The following is a 19,467-nucleotide window of genomic DNA, read 5'->3' as shown; positions in this document are numbered from 1 at the left end:
GGTCACAGCTTGATTGTTTTGAATTGGTAATTAAAACTCAATGGCTACACTCGTATATCATCGTATGTGCATGTAAGTGTGATCTCCAACGTGTCCGCTGCTGAGAAGGATGCGTGTGACAGAAATGCGGTAGCGAATCGGATGTTCCCTTTGGAATATTCCACAGGGTGGTCCATTGATCGTGACCGGGCCAAATATCTCACGAAATAAGCGTCAAACGAAAAAACTACAATAAACGAAACTTGTCTAGCTTGAAAGGGGAAACGAGATGGCGCTATTGTTGGCCCGCTAGATGGCGCTGCCATAGGTCAAACGGATATCAACTGCGTAAATAGGAACCCCAATTTTTTATTGCATTTCGTGTAGTACGTAAAGAAATCTGAATGTTTTAGTTGGACCACTATTTTCGCTTTGTGATAGATGGCGCTGTAATAATCACAAACATATGGCTCACAATTTTAGACGAACAGTTGGTAACAGGTAGGTTTTTTAAGTTAAAATACAGAACGTAGGTACGGTTGAACATTTTATTTCGGTTGTTCCAATGTGATACATGTACCTTTGTCAACTTATCATCATATTAGACCTCCCAAATTTGGCTGCTTTGTGGAGATATCTTGACCTTCCTGACGCGCACCCTCTGGTGTTAGCGGACGACGCCAAAGCGGCTGAATAGTTTTATTGATTGGCAACTCCATAGAGTCCCAACAACTATATACGTGAAATCAGAAGGAAGGTCGGTGTTGACCGTAATTTTGATGGTTTATTGTCAGCAAAATCTATTTTCAATCACATAGTGATCATTTTCAGTGCTGTAGTGCACAAATTAAACTCATAGACACTGGTATCAAGTTTTTATCAGTAACCAAAGCTATGAAACGATCACAATAGTTTTATGTTTCATCACTGAAGCTGATTTCTACTCGGCCCTGTGAGATGGGGCACTTCGGCCTCATTGATCGCCAGAGGGGTTGGAGGGGCTCCCCTCGTCTGCTTCAGCGCAGGGGGCACACAGTGGTCCTTGCTCGGCGGTCTGTCTTGGCCCCTAGCCTTCCCACATATTTGTTCTCCCTATTCTTTTATGTTTGCCGTTTTCAATGTTTTTTTTTCTTTCCTAAAAGTTCATCATCTTGCCTGTGCTGCTTGTTTTCTCGGGGTAGAGGACGGTAAGGTAGTGCTTGTGGAATACCATGCTCCGGGGGCCTCCAACTGCACAGAATTTACCTTTTGTATCCTTCCTCTGATGATTATTCCTGGTTCGATACATGTAGGATGAAAAGACTGATGACCTCGCAGTTTGGTTCCTTTAACTCGAACAACCATCCAGTCTCTGGTCATAGTTACAGCAACTTTTCTATAATTCGGTCATTAATAATGGAACGGTGTATGCAGCTATTGAAATGTGTTTATTCGACATGATAAGCGCTTCGTTTTACTCAGACAAAATACCGTGAATTGTTGCATTTTACTATCTGTTTGCTGATGTTCGTTCGTATTTCCGTGTCGTCAATGAGTCGTTAGTCCATTCTTGTGATCTGAAAACAATGCGGAGACGGAAGAAATAATCTCGGCGACTACTGATTCACTACCTCCTTAATTCGCCAAAGTTCTTTGCTAATTAAAAACAATAAAATATAACAGCAAAACAATCCAAGTATAAATAACTGGAAAACATAATGCGCTTATAACATAAAAACTGAGAGTATAAGCGGCGAATAAGGAAACATGACACAGCAAGTTTAACAGTGAAGTCTTCTAGTAAGGCAACATTTTTCAGCTGGTCAGTACCACTGACCATTGAGGAATTCTCAGTTGCGGAAGATACAAACAGGGAATGAATGCATAACTGTGAACTTGGAGGTCTTCACAGTTTGAAAGGGAACAAAAGGAGTCTTAGGGTCCAACCTCCGAAAACTAGCGAGGTCATTAGTGATGAAGCACGAGCTCAGGTTCGGCAGGAAATCGAGCATACCTTTCTCAGAGGATTCACTCCGGCTGTTTTCAGAACCCACGGAAATCCGAAATCTGGGTGGCTGGGCGGAATGGCGACCCCTACTCCACCTGAATGTGACTCTAGCTCTTTACCCACACCAGAGTGTGATACTTCCACAACTAGAAATAGCGACATGGCTATAACTGCTGCACCCAGAGAAGGATAAACTAGAAAACACGGAAGCAAATACAGATTTCCACATTAAAGAAGAAGTAAGAGCGAAAGGCTACGGGAGAAATTTAAACATTGGAACACAGGTGCGTGTGATGAGCCTCTGATTGCAGTTGCCTGTGACAGCTTGCCATGTACGAAAGTTATCATCCACTCTGTTTTAAACTCAGAAGGCTATAAATCGTGCATCTTGACTCATTTCCCTGTATCTGTAAACATAAAACACATAAACATTTTGACGACATCTAGTGTCATTATCCATCGTCTGCATTGCGCCGGCTCTAGGGCAGATGGAAGAAGGGGCACGGGGGCGAGCCGGTGCCAACCGTGCGACAGCCCAGCACGGTAGGATTTTGGGGGCGGCAAAATCGTAAATTTTAATATGGTTCCATAAGGAAGAAAAGAAATTATTCAGATAGTGAAGGGTGACGAAAATTTAATGGTCATGGGTGACTGGAATTCGGTAGTAGGAAAAGGGAGAGAAGGAAACGTAGTAGGTGAATATGGACTGTGGCAAAGAAATGAAAGAGGAGGCCGCCTGGTAGAATTTTGCACAGAGCACAACTTAATCATAGGTAACACTTGGTTCAAGAATCATAAAAGAAGGCTGTATACATGGAAGAAGCCTGGAGATACTGACAGGTTTCAGATAGATTATACAATGGTAAGACAGAGATTTAGAAACCAGGTTTTAAATTGTAAGACATTTCCAGGGGCAGATGTGGACTCTGACCACAATCTGTTGGTTATGACCTGTAGATTAAAACTGAAGAAATTGCAAAAAGGTGGGAATTTAAGGAGATGGGACCTGGATAAACTAAAAGAACCAGAGGTTGTACGGAGTTTCAAGGAGAGCATAAGGGAGCAATTGACAGGAATGGGGGAAAGAAATACAATAGAAGAAGAATGGGTAGCTTTGAGGCATGAAGTAGTGAAGGCAGCAGAGGATCAAGTAGGTAAAAAGACGAGGGATAGCAGAAATTCTTGGGTAACAGAAGAAATATTGAATTTAATTGATGAAAGGAGAAAATATAAAAATGCAGTAAATGAAGCAGGCAAAAAGGAATACAAACGTCTCAAAAATGAGATCGACAGGAAGTGCAAAATGGCTAAGCAGGGATGGCTAGAGGACAAATGTAAGGATGTAGAGGCTTATCTCACTAGGGGTAAGATAGATACTGCCTACAGGAAAATTAAAGAGACCTTTGGAGAAAAGAGGACCACTTGTATGAATATTAAGAGCTCAGATGGAAACCCAGTTCTCACCAAAGAAGGGAAAGCAGAAAGGTGGAAGGAGTATATAGAGGGTCTATACAAGGGCGATGTACTTAAGGACAATATTATGGAAATGGAAGAGGATGTAGATGAAGATGAAATGGGAGATACGATACTGCGTGAAGAGTTTGACAGAGCACTGAAAGACCTGAGTCGATACAAGGCCGCGGGAGTAGACAACATTGAATTGGAACTACTGACGGCCTTGGGAGAGCCAGTCCTGACAAAACTCTACCATCTGGTGAGCAAGATGTATGAGACAGGCGAAATACCCTCAGACTTCAAGAAGAATATAATAATTCCAATCCCAAAGAAAGCAGGTGTTGACAGATGTGAAAATTACCGAACTATCAGTTTAATAAGTCACAGCTGCAAAATACTAACGCGAGTTCTTTCCAGACGAATGGAAAAACTAGTAGAAGCCGACCTCGGGGAAGATCAGTTTGGATTCCGTAGAAATGTTGAAACACGTGAGGCAATACTGACCCTTCGACTTACCTTACAAGAAAGATTAAGGAAGGGCAAACCTACGTTTCTAGCATTTGTAGACTTAGAGAAAACTTTTGACAATGTTGACTGGAATACTCTCTTTCAAATTATGAAGGTGACAGGGGTAAAATACAGGGAGCGAAAGGCAATTTACAATTTGTACAGAAACCAGATGGCAGTTATAAGAGTCGAGGGACATGAAAGGGAAGCAGTGGTTGGGAAGGGAGTGAGACAGGGCTGTAGTCTATCCCCGATGTTATTCAATCTGTATATTGAGCAAGCAGTGAAGGAAACAAAAGAAAAATTCGGAGTAGGTATTAAAGTCCATGGAGAAGAAATAAAAACTCTGAGGTTCGCCGATGACATCGTAATTCTGTCAGAGACAGCAAAGGACTTGGAAGAGCAGTTGAATGGAATGGACAGTGTCTTGAGAGGAGTATATAAGATGAACATCAACAAAAGCAAAACGAGGATAATCGAATGTAGTCGAATTAAGTCGGGTGATGCTGAGGGAATGAGATTAGTAAGTGAGACACTTAAAGTAGTAAAGGAGTTCTGCTATTTGGGGAGAAAATAACTGATGATGGTCGAAGTAGAGAGGATATAAAATGTAGACTGGCAATGGCAAGGAAAGCGTTTCTGAAGAAGAGAAGTTTGTTAACATCGAGTATAGATTTAAGTGTCAGGAAGTCATTTCTGAAAGTATTTGTATGGAGTGTTGACATGTATGGAAGTGAATCATGGACGATAAATAGTTTGGACAAGAAGAGAATAGAAGCTTTCGAAATGTGGTGGTACAGAAGATTGCTGAAGATTAGATGGGTAGATCACATAACTAATGAGGAAGTATTGAATCGGATTGGGGAGAAGAGAAGTTTGTGGCACAACTTGACCAGAAGAAGGGTTCGGTTGGTAGTACATGTTCTGAGGCATCAAGGGATCACCAATTTAGTATTGGAGGGCAGTGTGGAGGGTAAAAATCGTAGAGGGAGACCAAGAGATGACTACACTAAGCAGATTCAGAAGGATGTAGGTTGCAGTAGGTACTGGGAGATGAAGAAGCTTGCACAGGATAGAGTAGCATGGAGAGATGCATCAAACTAGTTTCAGGACTGAAGACAACAACAACAGCAACAAGGAAGAATTAAACAGGACAATAAAAGATTTGCATAAATGAAGAAGTATGACAATAAGTAGGGAATACAAATAATTCATAACATCTAGTGTCTTACTGGAAACTGTCCACTGAAACAGATGATAAAGGAAGCTTGGAGACGGTCATCTTGATTGCGTCTTTCAATACAGTAAAGATTTGTACTGGCAGTGTTGGCAACTCCATTTCTATCACACGCCTACACGACACTTGAAATGTACCTACGTCAGCTTGAAAGCCCCTAGACAAGCGAAAAACTCGATAATAAAGAAATAAAGATAATTATCAGCATATGATGGCCGAACAATCCCTTCAATACCTATAGAATTATCGTTGAGGAAAACACTTTGTAACGAATAGAAAAATAGCAAATACAATATGCACTGTCCGTTACAAGTCATTGTCTTTTGATCCAGACGTCGTGACTAAGGGCGTTTACTCGTGGAAATACGAGTATGTATGGCATCCTTACCTCACCAGTCCCTCTCCTTTGGATATGCCGTTGATACTATTTACGTTGCCCTTTTTCTCGTCACGGTCCTCTAAATTATTTTTTTCTTCTTTGTCTGTAACTTCTTTTAAGTTCTTCCCCTTTCCCTTTTTTCCTCGGTGTTGAAGCTACTATGAATAGATATAAAAGATTCGACAACACGGAAGGACCTGAAAAACCTTATTTTCCAGCTAAAGCATCCAAATTACATTGCACGAACTTTTTATCCAGTTTTGTCGTATTTCACATTGGTTGATCTCCAGCAACTTCATTTAGCATATAAAAGTTACTTTTCTCTACAATAAACGAACGTGCTTTCAAAAGTGCTTGTTTTGACTCAGCCGTCCGGGTGGACGAGCGGTTCTAGGCGCAACAGTCTGGAACCGCGCGACCGCCATTTTTGAACATATTAGTGGACATAAATATAGGGTTTGTCCACCCTTAGCCTTTATGGCGGCTTGAACTCTTCTGCGGACACTTCCAATGAGATGTGCGAATGTCCGTCCATTCTTCCTCAAAAGCCGAAACCAGAGAAAATGGTTGATGGACGCTGAAGTCTGGAGCCAAATCGGCGTTTTAACTCATTTCAAAGCTGTTCCATTGAGTTCAGGTCGGTATTCCGAGCACGCCAGTCCATTTCAGGAATGTGATTGCCCACAAACCATTATGTCACAGATGCTGCTTTATGACAGGGTGCATTGTGATGCTGATACAATCATCATTCTGAACTGACTTCACTGTTGCCACCACATGTGACGGAGAGTAAGGTTCTCAAAGCATCCCCCAAACTGAAACCTGTCCATCCGAGTGCCTCATGGTAGTGTGTGCTTCTTCACTCCAAATCATTCGTTTCCAATCACCTATAGTCCATTGGTGTCGTAACCACTTCAAGCATCACGTGGCATAGTCTACAGAAATGCCTGACTTATGAGAAGGTGCTCGATCTTGTTCTTCTTTCGTTTCACCCTCTTTGGGGTACGCTGGATCAATCATTTCTTTGTGCTTTGTTCTTTTCTTAGGGCCCAGTATTTCTTCATTCTTTCTGATCTTCTTTTCCTCTCTTCTTCCGAGATGAAAGGTTTGGACTTTTTGTAGATTTGTCTTGGAACCCTATGCTTTCATCTTTAGTAATTGATTTAGCTGCTCGATCGATAAGTGAATTTTCTGAAATCATTAATTCTACTAGGTCTTTCTCAGTTTCTTTAAACCAGTTGCGTTTCGTTTTGCGGTTACGGAAAAAATAAAAGATTTGTTAGGTTAATCTGTTAGAATTCATTCTGAGAAGATGACCATAAAAATTTATTCTCCTTTTTCGCATAGTATCTGAAAGTTTTTTAATTTTCTTATAGAGAGTTTCATTTTTGATATAATCTTATTGTCTTGAAATTTTGGTCCTATGATTTTTCTTAAATTTTTTCTTTTCTTTAGCTCAAGTTTCTCCATTTGGCCATTGAGATTCATATGTAGTGTTTCTGCTGCATACATTGCTCCTGGCTTAATCAGTTTCTTGCAATGTGTAATTTTGGACCCCTGTGAAAGAGATTTTTTTGCATCTATTTTTTGTTAGTTGGAAGGCCAATTCAAGTTTATTTTATCTGGATTCCATTGCTTTGTGTTCCCCAGCATTCCAACTAATCCATTCTCCGAGATATTTGAATTCTTTTACTATTTCAATCTTTTGTTCTTGAACTTTGAGGTGTTACATGAGTGCTCGATGTTTGTCAATATCTTAGTTTTTCCAAAGAAGATGTGAAGACCTATTTTAGCTGCTTGTTTCTTTACTTCAAGGATTTGCTTCCGTTCTTCATCCATTGTTTCAGCAAACAGGGCCATAGCATCTGCAAAAGCAATAAAATTTACTTTAAGGTTCTTCTTTTTGCAACCCAGTCTTATACCACTCTCTGACTCAAGCGCACAATTGAACAGCAACGGTGAGAGCCCATCCCCCTGTCGCACTCCCGTTTTTATTTCAAAGGGTTCCGATAGTTCGCCCATAAATTTAACTTTCGAAAATGTATTTGTAAGGGTCGTTTTTATAATATTAGTTGTTTTCTTATCCAAATCCATTTCTATTAGGACTGATAACAGAGATTCTCTACTAATCGTATGATATGTTTTTTTTGAAATCAATGAAGGAGATTACGTATGCCTCTGCTCTTGATTCTTGGTATGCCATGATGTTTTTGAGGTTTAGTATTTGTTCCGAGCATGATATACTCTTTCTAAAACTCCCTGGTATTCCCCAGTTTGCGGGTCCAATTGCGGCTCTGTCCTGTTCATAAGGACTTCAGAAAGAATCTTGTATGTTATATCCAGCAGTGATATTCCTCTGTAATTGTTGGGGTCTGTCTTGAAACCTTGTGGATAGGGTGGATGAGAGCTGTTCTCCATTCTGTGGGGATCTCTTCTTCTTTCCAGATTTTATCGAAAACACACTGAAAAGATGTAATTGCATTTTTGTCAGCTTTTTTCCATAGTTAGACCACTGTTTGGTTTTCTCCGAACGCTTTGTTGTTTTTAAGCTGTGAAATGACCTTCTGTAGTTCTTCGGTCGTTGCTGGTTCTGAATCCAGATTCTCACGGTTATTTGGGATGGATTCAAATTTTTCAAGGATGGGTTCACAATTCAAGAGTTTCTCAAAGTAGGTGCTCGATCATTGCACACTATTCCTGTCACTCTCACTTCACAATCTGTCGACTTGAGTAGCTTTAGATGGACTGAAATGTCCCCGACAGATTTGTTACTCAGGTGACAGCCAATGATTATTCCACGTTCAGAGACTCTGAACTCTCCTGACCTACCCATTCTGCACATACCTCTTCTCTACTGATAATACAATACTCCCCGCCTCCTTTTTTGGCGGTTGGTCCGGCTCTCGTGACATTTAGTGGCCAGTTCCAAACTACATAGGGGTTTTGAACACTATATATAAGTGTGCAATACTTAAGGACGAAAGTAACTTTCACATGATGTGCCACTGCCAAGTAACGTAACTCACTGAAACTTGGACCATACATAGAAAGAACTGCTACAGTACAGTACACGAGATAACTGAAAGAAATACACAAAGAGACGATAATTACACTGAAGTCACCGCCATTCATGATGGTCTCCCGCATATTAGAAAAAGCATAACACGACCCTTAATAGGAAGAGAGATCCCCACAGACGGGAATGCATGCTTTGCAACGTGTTCCCGTGGTCGCTACAAGGTTGGTAAGCAGTTCTTGTGGTAGGGCGTACTATTCCTCCCAGGACTTTAGTTGGATACTCACCGTCATTCAGTACCGATAGTTACAGAATTGTCCGAATAAAGTACCGGAAGTCCTAAAACCTGCTGATTTATAGCGGTATGGACCAGCTCGTAAAATACCAATCCTATAGTTTTTTTTATAAATTCTATAAATTTATTGAATTGGTCAGGCAATATCTCATACGATATACCTAATAACGGGTGAGATGATAATATTGCTGCACGATACGAAGGATTCCAAAGAAAAACGTACTTCAGCAATCAGTTAGTTCGCCTGACGTTATAATTTATGTTAACAAGACTTGTTGCTCCTAGAGTTAGATTGTATTTGGAATACAATCTCGATTGCAATAGCAGTAAGTACTGTGACTTGTTGGGAATCAGATGTTATGTATATGATCATGATGCAAAATGAGTTTACTAATGCGGTTATGACAAAATAATTGTGGCGAAACCGGTGAAGGTGAAAGTAATATTGCAAAAATTTCGAGTGAAGTTAGTGATAGTGCTGAAAGAGCAAGTGGACAGACCCGTCGCAGTAGAGAAGTACCTCTCAGGCTCTACAATACACTGTGTAACGGATTCAGTCAATGATACCACTCTTCTGCCTTGCTGCTGGACCTCAGCTCAGTGGAATTATTTTAGAGATGAGAATGCATCGATAATTATTAATAAAGTTAACTTAGGATTTAAGATATGTTCACAAGCAAGTTTTATTCCTAAAAAGCCCCAGGGACTTCACATTTCAGAGGAATGGGTGCACGGAAAAATAAATTTCTATGGGAGTGATAAAAGAGCTCAAAACAGAGCTAGAGGAAAAAAAATCGTGAACATAAATTAAATAAATCAAACATATCTGGGTCAGAACAAGTGGAATTAGGTGAAAAGCAATACTTAGGACAAGGATTTATAACAGTGCAATAAGAAGAAGTTGAAATGCCTGCTCGTATGTTTAGAACAGCTTGCAAAACTTCAAAATATCAGAGACCTTACACTGATATGCCAGTTGATATACATCTCCAAGCTCTTAACAGTGGGAAGAATCCTTGACGCAAATTTCTGTTGCAGTGATCACATGTCATATCATTGAAAGTATCCGTGAAAGAATCGTGAAACATATTGTAGAAAGCTAACAGAAAATGAGTACATTAATAGATGGATCTATCACAATGAGCAAAAAGCAGATACAAGTTGTACGTTTTAAATTTCCTATGGAGGACACTAACAGTTAGCAAACTATGTTTTTAGATTTGACTGAACTAGCTTGTAGTATTACTGTTGTTCTTCTTTAAAAAAAAGCTTATATGTTTTTCATGTTAAGATGCCTCAACAGTGATAGGCAGAAATAGTGGTATAGGGGCACAACCTAAAAATTTATTTCCCTCTATCATAATCTGGCATTGCAGCAACCATAGACTAGAGTTAGCTGTTAATGATTCCATCATAGAAATCCGTGGAATAAATTAGTCTCAGACATTTGTAGAAAAACTGTATGGTCTATACAATCAGTCTCCCGAGAACAAAAGAGACCTAAACACCTGTGCAAAAGCTGTGGCGAAACGAATGTTCTGTATTGGTAACACTTTCACAATTCGGTGCGTTTCATCGATTAAAAGAAATCTGCAAGCTATGTGACAAAACTTTGAGAATTTATATTCCCATTTGGGCATGGCTGAGAATGATGTTACAAGAAATCAGTCTGATATTCTGGCTTACGGAAATACCTAGGACGTGCTTTGTGCTCTTCAAAAGAAGGAAATGACACTGCCAGCAGCACACAAACTGATAAAAAGAACTGCTAAAATATTACAGACCTTGCTGCAAAATCCTGGCCATTATGCCAAAGTAGCTAACGGTATGACTAAATCAAGTAAATTCTAGTCCGTGCCTGTCAGGATCCAATAAAATAAGAATGATTCGTGCAGGACAGTTTTAAAGAAGTCCTGCTGCCAATTTAGAATGAAGATTGTTAATTACTTAGTTTTCTTACATTGGAATGATTCAAGATTTACAAAATACAGGGTCTTTCAAATTCAATATACTGGTTTTCAGGCTTTGTAGCATTTATTGCAGTCAACCTGGAATTATAAATAAGACATCAAATGACAGAGCAGCTCAAACATTTTTTCTTACAAGTGTTCAATGTGAACACCATTCCTCACATATCGAGTCGATAGGGGAGTTCTTCCCAAACCTTGACTTGAGTGTCTGGAGTGATTGTTGCAAAAATCCTGTTCTAAAGTCGGGTAGAAATTTGCTGGTAGCGGAGGCTTATAGACATGATGCTTTACGAAACCCCAAACGTAAAAACTGTATGGCATCAGGTTGGGTGTAAACGTGGAGGCCATACAATACAAGCTGTGTCATCCGCCACCTTGCAGACAATCCAGCGGTTGGGCACATCGTTTAACCACTTGCGTGCTGAGTTATGCCAGTGAGGTGGCGCCCATCTTACTACCAGATAAAGTTCTGTGTTTCAGCTCCTTCCAACTGAGGAAAGAACCATAGTTATAACGCATCACGAAAAGAAGCACCGATTACAGTTGCTTCCCAGAAAAAGAAAAGCTCATAAACCTTCCGCCGAGATACGGCACAAAAAATCAGTTTAGGGGAGTCTCGTCGCAGCTGTACTATCTTGTGGGGATTTTCTGACCACCAGATGTGCACATTATGTGTGTTCACATTTCCACTTAAGTGAAATGTCGATTCATCATTGAAGGCAACGCGGTCCAGCAAATCTTCATCGTCATTTCGTTTGCAAAGTCGGCACATAAACCGTAATCTCAAGGATTTAGATTTTTAACAACTGCAAACTTTAAGAACGTAGTTGTAAACGTGTCTTTAAAAGTCTCCGCACAGACGACATTGGATTTGCTATTTCACGGCTAACCTTCCGAAATGATTTCTTGGGACTGCGTGTGAGAGACTCTTGTTCAGCACGTTCTAGATTCACTATTGGTTGTTCCATACACTTCCCTTTGTCCCCAGGTCTGAACAGCTCTTTCATTTGATGTGATGTATATAAATATAATCTGAATCTAATCTACATCTACATCGATACTCTGCAAATCACATTCTAGTGCCTGACAGAGGGTTCATCGAACCAACTTCACAATTCTCTATTATTCCAATCTCGTATAGAGCGCGGAAAGAATGAACATCTATAGATTTCCGTACGAGCTCTGATTTCCCTTACTTTATAGTGGTGATCGTTCCTCCCTGTGTAGGTAGCTGTCAACAAAATATTCTCGCATTCGAAGGAGAAAGTTGGTGATTGGAATTTAGTGAGAAGATTCCGTCGCAACGAAAAACGCCTTTCCTTTAATGATTTCCAGCCCAAATCTTTTATCATTTACGTGACACTCTCTCCCATATTTCGCATTAATACAAAACGTGCTGCCTTTCTTTGAACTTTTTCGATGTACTCCGTCAGTCCTATCTGGTAAGGATCCCACACCGCGCAGCAGTATTCTAAAAGAGGACGGACAAGCGTAGTGTAGGCAGTCTCCTTAGTAGGTCTGTTACATTTTCTAAGTGTCCTACCAACAAAACGCAGTCTTTGGTGAGCCTTCCCCACAACATTTTCTATGTGTTCCTTAAATTCTAGAAATCTTTAAAACCTTTGTATTCATCTTTAAACAGCCTGTAGTAGTAGCTATAATGATCTCCTATGTCATCTAACGGTATTAAGTCCACCTGAATGGCCCGAGAAGGTAGATATAATGCACGGAAAAACAATTTAGAATCTCAGATAACAGGGAAACCTCAAACGCTTTCAAGGAGTATAAAAAATATAGAAATATGGAACGGAAGCCTCGTCATCTACTGCCATTGCTTTCTGCTTAACACAGCTGAGTGTGACAGCACATTTAGTTTCACGAATCAGTTTTAACCCCTTTAAGAAATGCCTTGTTTGGTGGATCATGTGTCTGATACAATGTTTATTAATTTAACTGGACCTCCTCTTTCGGAATTCGACTCACTGTCATATGTAATAACTTGGCTGACAAGTGGTAGGGATCAGCTGAGGAAACCTCCCATCGTAAAAGACAGCGAAGCAACATACCTTCGAAACTTTGTGGAAAATTCTGAAGGATAAGCTGAGTACGGAAAGTTATAAACTAAGGCCCTGATTCCTCCACTAGAGGTGTTGATAACTGCAGGATGGTCGGTGCGTGTGGACGTGTTGTAATACGTTTGTCCACGCATTCCGCAAGTGCTTGATGAGATTTAAATCGGAGGAAGGAGGCCTGCCAGTGCATTAGCCGAATATCCCCTTGTTCCGTAGTTCAAATCGGTCGCGCATTGTCAGCCATAAAAATGAAGTCAGGGTAGAATGCTACCCTGAAAAGACACTCATGGGGAAGAAGTACAGTGTCACAATAACGTTGACTGGTGATTATACCGTGTTCAAAGATTTGGAGGCCATTATTTTCATGCAACATTATGGCTAACCACATCATAATACCGGGACCACCAAAACGATCACGCTCCATAATGATCCTACGTGCATTTCGTGTACACACCCCTCGCCATATGAGGCTATGTAAAGCGCCCAGCAACTTTTCGGGTTTGCATTCGGCCCTGAATTTATTTTTGTGGATGACAGTGCACGACCACATCGAACTGCACAGGTGGAGTAGCTCTTGGAACGAGAGGACATTCAGTGAATGGACTGGCCTGTCCATTCCCTCGACTCAAATGCCACCGAGCACGCATGGGACGCTTTGTGGAGGAGTATTGCAGCACGTGCACACGCTCCATCCAGACGTTGTCAACCGCGCTGGTGGAGGAATGGAGACTCCTAGCACAAGAACTTATCACCAACCTTCTGACCAGTATGGGAGCACGTTGCAGAGCATGTACTACTGTCCGTGGTGATACCTTATTAAAACTATGTCCCACCTTTTGTAATTCCACGTCGGTGTAATTATTGTCTTCGAATAAAAGTGTCACTTCTCTTTGTCCCATTGCGTATTTCTTTCAGTTACATTCTCTATTACGCTGTAACAGTTCTTTCTATGCGTGGTCCAAGTTTCATCGAACTATGTTACTTGGCAGTGAAATATCATGCGAAAATTACCCTTAAGTTTTTCCCGCCAGTGGATATACGGGTAAATATCGAACAACAATATCTAACGTCTTAAATTCAGTTCTCAGTCGGACCAAGGATTTTATCCTCCACTATTCTGCCATTTCTCCTCTGGCAATAATTTGTTTATGTGAGAAATGCCAAGCTGTAGCATGTTGCGGAATGGTGACCGTGTACCGTAATTTTCCTTTAATGGTTGGAAGGGGACAAGGGCGTACTATGTCCAATAGAACCATGTCAGTTAGTTAATTACATGTTCTCTAGATCATCTAATAAATTCGTTTATCGAAATGATATGGATAGCGTCAATTTACAGGATATGTATGTGGTAATGAACGCATTGTTTTTTAGTCCTACACATCTAAGAAATAGTTTTGTTTACAGGCTGCCAGCTTTTCAATGGAAAATCGTGCATGGAATAGCAGAAATTGTCCAGGACAATTTTGCTTGACTGACTGTCAGTCATTTGATGTTTTTGGGTAAATGATCAAAAATTTTGCTGCTGTATATTGAACTCCTTTCTGAGTCCCTGACAGGTTTAACAATGGGTAGTAAAGGTCGTTTTTACCTCTAGTTTTGTAGGTATGAGTATCACTGTTCTCCTCAAATTGTGATTGATTATTTATGACGAATTTCATTAGCGAATGTATGTATTTGATAGTGCTGTTAAAATGCCTAGCTCCTTGAAAAGGTACCTACCTGACGTTCATGTGTGAACTGTTCGCTTTTGTGCAATCAATACATTCTTTCTAAGTGATGAGTTACCCCAGAAAATTATTCTGTAAAACATTATTGAGTTGCAATATGCAAAATATGTCAGCAGTTATACGAAGAGCAAATGTAGCTGACCTTAATTGTGTGAGAAACTCAGTAATATGCTTCTTCCAGTAGATATTTCCATCAGTTTGTATACCAAATAATTTGGAGCAGTCTGCTCTGTTTACTGACTCTTGTTCATGTTGTTCATCAATTGATGGTATAACCCAATTGTTGCAATTCCTAGTAAAGCACTGCAATTTTCAAAGAAACCTTCGGGATGAGAAAAGCTTCAAAAGGACATGACAGTTCTAAAGTACTTCAAAATTTGAAGTTGTTTAGACTATTAAAATGTATACTAAAAATGATTATAGAACTGGAGAGAAACAGATTCATCTAAGAGAAAGTCGAAAATGTTGATCATAGGAATTTTTAAACACAGTGGTACACCATATTAAGAAGAAATTGAAGCAATGCTATAGCTGTTCTACTTAACGAGATTTGAGACAGACCAGACATAGAATACTGTAGATTTAATAGTCCCTTCTCTACAATACCCAAGATATTTTCACTAACCACATAGAAAAAAACATTGGATTATGTGCAAACATAGGAACAATCATGATGTAGAATAGAATATATGGCAATGGCCCGTTTGCACTCGGAGACAATGAGAATGATTTAGAATTTTGGTGGGTGCTAATAGGTTTTAAGAATGCTTTTGACTCAGTTTCAGCAAAACTTTTACCAATAGTCCCCGACAAATAAAGAAATAATTAATCCTAACTTAGTATGATGAAGAATATGTACATCAACGCTGCAACTTCCTTTAGAAGTCGCCAGCATAGTGGGAAATTCAAAATTGAAAGAGGAGTCAGGCGAATAAGTTTCAAATCACTAAACATTCTCTCAGCAGTCCCTCAGCTGGTGAAATGAAGAAGGTTAACTTGTTAATTAACATATACACGGCCTCCAGTATTGTCACCCACTGCGGAATCAACAACTTCGAGACGGAGTTGAAGGTAGACGACTAGAATTTTGTCGCTAGCTAATTGCTACTCAACGAGCAATCCCATTAATGCTGTTGACTGATGAAGTCACTTTTGCTCGTAACGGTTTAAATAACACTCGTATTTCACATCGTTGATCTGATGAAAAGCCAGATACCTTTGTGGTGACATACCATTCTCTGTACATGTGTGGTGTGGTATGGTAGACAATGAATTGATTGGGATGAGGAGGAGGCGATTAGTTTTTAACGTCCTGTCGACCGCGAGGTCATTAGAGAGGGAGCACAAGCTCGGATTAGGGAAGGATGGGGAAGAAAGTAGGCCGTGCCCTTTCGATGGAACCATCCCGGCATTTGCCTTAAACATTTTGGGGAAGTCACGGAAAATCTTAATCAGGATGGCCGGACGTGGGTTTGAATTGTCCTCCTCCCACACTCGAGTCCAGTGTGCTAGCCACTGCGCTGCGTCACTCAGGGAATTGGGCATGTTCTGTTACAGCAGTGTCTGGCTGGTTCATGCTACCTAGACGTTCTTGAAAACGAGCTTCCAGCATTACTGGAAGAGGTTCCTTTAGCTACAAGCATGAGTATGATCTTCCAGCGTGACTGGAACCCCAAATATTTTAGTCGTCAGGTGACACATCAACTACACCTAACATTCGCCGGAAGATGGATCGGCAGAGATGGTCACGTTTCTTGGCAATCAAGGTCCGCGTACTGTACCCCTCTAGATTTTTTCCTATAGGGATGGCTGAAAGGCAAAGTGTTGCCCAAATAAAACGACACAAAGATGAACTCTTAAAAGCTACACGCGTTGTGTCGTAAAGAAACTTCGAAAGTATGTTAAAGTATGAGTTGGAATTTATGAAAATCAGCTCTGAACTTAATCATCTGCCTTTGCTTGGAACCTTTTGAGAGTATTTGTTTGGATTACATCCTAATAACCGTATCTCTATAACCAATAAAAACTTGACACATGTTATATGAAACGTTTCATTTGAATTTGTCTATACTACCACGTATCACCCACCAAAATATTTACGGGTCCTCCAGAAAGACCCTGCATGTATACTTTTTTCTGTTACTTTTAGTTACAGTGAAAACCGTATAACATGAAAACCCTCAAAACGAAAAATCGGCTAACACGAAATAATTCTGCGTTCCTAACGAAATGCTATGCAATATCGTACATTTTTGTTCTTTAACAAGAAACAAAAGTAGTATAAGAAGCATAAGTCTCGCTTCTCGGACGAGCATACATACGTGCTTTCTGCATTTGCGACGTCACCCAAATTTATTGATTTATATTTTTTGTTGAACGAAGAAAGGCAATGATTGCAACTTTACTTTGTGTGCTGCCATTGTCAGAACACTGCCATCATATTTCGGATTCAGTGATAGGTTTATCGAAATCAGAAAAGTTTGTATCAAAGTCATGGAAGACTACACAGTATTTTATTGTCCTGCAGTATCTCCAGATGAATTTGTTGCAGTCGATCAGGATCTGTATAAAGCTACAATTATGATTGTCGAAGACATTTTGATGATGACGACGAATTTGTCAGTGAAATCAACATTACAGTTCCTGTAACCACAACATCAGAAATTCAGAACGTCGTGATAGGTATGTGCAGATATTTGGATGGTGATTTGAATGACAATGAAAAACCTATGGGCTACATGAAACGAATTTGTCGATCATTTGATGCTGAAAAAGATATTACAAAAATCAGTATTAGATTTTCTCCACGAAGAAACCATAATTTACTGTATATAAACTTTTAATGTACAGTATGTACTGCATCTTCATTTTCTGCACGCCTTTGTCTTTTACAGTGTCCATTGCTTCCTTGGCCTTTCAAGACGTCTTTGGCCTACGAAAACTTCTTTGGCCTTCGAGATAGTAATTTCTTACTGGGTACGGTAGTCTGTCTATCGAGATGTTTACTCCATTTTCTTCTCTTGTCTTGTTCTTTGTTTCTTACGTTAAAAATGTTTCTTATTCTGTCTACTCTGGTACTGGCTTTCACAGCCCTAAGAAGGCGCGTTTCAGTTGCCTGGATGTTACTTTCTCGTCGCTTGTAGGTAACCGACGACTTACTTGGTTAGAACAGTGTGAGAACGTCAATTACTTATAAAACTTTATTCTTGTTACTTTTTGTGTCTTGTTTAACCTGTTCTTTGTTTCACATATGTTTTGGTTCCACATCCCAGATAACTGAAATGAGTGACCTGTTCTACAACTGTACTGTCCACAACTATTTTCGACCTTACGTGGTTCCTTACTACAGAAGCCAATATTTTAGTTTCCTTTGTAGATGTAGTCCATGTTGTAGTCTCAGACTATTTAGTTCAGAAGAATTTTTCACCCATTTGTTCTTTACTTAATAAACACACTGTTATTACTTTTAATCCGCATTTCAGGTTCCTAAAAGTAATATACTACATTTTATTAAGAAAGTGAAGAACAAATGGGTTTCCGTTGAGGAAGATCGACAGTTGATGCAGTATTTGTGATGAAACTGGTCATGGAAAAAATGCAAGAAGTTACGTATAGTAGATTTTAGGAGGAAATGGAATTACTACAACGTAATTCTACAAGATAAAAAAGAAGCTGTTTTCGCGTGTACCATTAACAGGAAATTGTTATAACACGAACAAATATTTTGGTCTCCTTTTTCAGTGTGTGTCTGTATTGGCACACACTGGCTCTCAGTAATGATATACTGGAAACGTAATACCCATACTCAAGGTGGAACTAAAGCTGCGAAGCAGAAAATGTCAGAGCCATTAGTTGAACGAGAAGCTCACCTGGTAGGATCTCGGTCGTGGTCTCCAGACGCGGCATCACCCCCAGCGAAGTAGGGTGGCAGGGGCAAGCCTTCTTTCCCGTAGTTAGCGTCGTCGCTCATCACTTGGGTGCCACCGTCCACACCATCTCCCAACTCCCACGGCCATTCCTCAGGAATTACGGCAGCAACGTTTAGTTCAGTCGTTGTGGTCTCGCTATAGACTTCCTCTGTGGTCGCGTTTCGCTCGGTGGGCTCATTTCCGCGAGAGCTGACTGTGTGCTGAGTAGTAGTTTGTAGTTCAGAGGCGGTAACTATGGGCTCAAGTGTCTGGCCTGCTGTTTCGGACAGTTGAAGCTGTTGTGGTACCAGAGGGCCACAGTGAGACGATTCGGTGCTATTTGGGTTTTCGGAGCAGTCGTGGTCCCCGCTGTCGATCTGTGAAGCGCCTGTGTCGGTCCACCCTGGCAGTGACGAGTCGTTGTCTGGGTGTTCAACAATGGTTGTGGCAGCTTCCTGGTCGGTCTCCGTCGTGTAGCCCTGTTCGTCATCGGTACCGAGGCAGCCTACGCTGGCGTCGCAGCCGGGCGGCTCTGTGGCGGGCAGGAAGCCCTCTTCGGGCGGCTGCGGCTCTTGTGCGTGCCCCAGCGCGAGGCACAGCAGCGGCAGCAGCAGTAGCGCTCGCGGCGACATGTCTGCGTCCACTGACGGGCTCCAGCCGCGAACGCAGACGCGCCGGCAGCATTGCCCCCACCACGGGGTCACCGCGGCGCTGTAAAAAAACGTCGCGCCGTGCACTGCAAAACGCGCCAAGCACAACAAAGCGGCACAGCGCGCCTTCCCAATTTTCCCACGGCCCTTTTCCAAGTACCAACAAAAAATGAACGGTCAATAAATTTAAATATGTCTAATGGTCGTGGCGGGGAGGCTCAGAAACTCAGGACAGGGATGATGGGAGTGGTCTTCCACAGACATTGATACAGACAGGCCAAATCA

General features: G+C 40.9%; 1 protein-coding gene across 1 annotated transcript in view; it reads right to left on the bottom strand.

Annotated features, from left to right (window-relative positions):
- The window catches only part of LOC126298209 (hemicentin-1-like), a 748,827-nt gene extending 729,656 nt beyond the window's left edge, over nt 1-19,171 (bottom strand). Inside the window, exon 1 of the mRNA XM_049989513.1 lies at nt 18,494-19,171. Within this exon, the coding sequence (XP_049845470.1) occupies nt 18,494-19,164 (671 nt within the window). The 5' untranslated portion in view covers nt 19,165-19,171. The remainder of the gene's footprint in view (nt 1-18,493) is intronic.
- Nucleotides 19,172-19,467: the final 296 nt, after the last annotated feature.

This window comes from Schistocerca gregaria, chromosome X (genome assembly GCF_023897955.1).
Source record: "Schistocerca gregaria isolate iqSchGreg1 chromosome X, iqSchGreg1.2, whole genome shotgun sequence".
NCBI classification, from domain to species: domain Eukaryota; kingdom Metazoa; phylum Arthropoda; class Insecta; order Orthoptera; family Acrididae; genus Schistocerca; species Schistocerca gregaria.
This window is presented reverse-complemented; position numbering and strand designations above follow the sequence as displayed.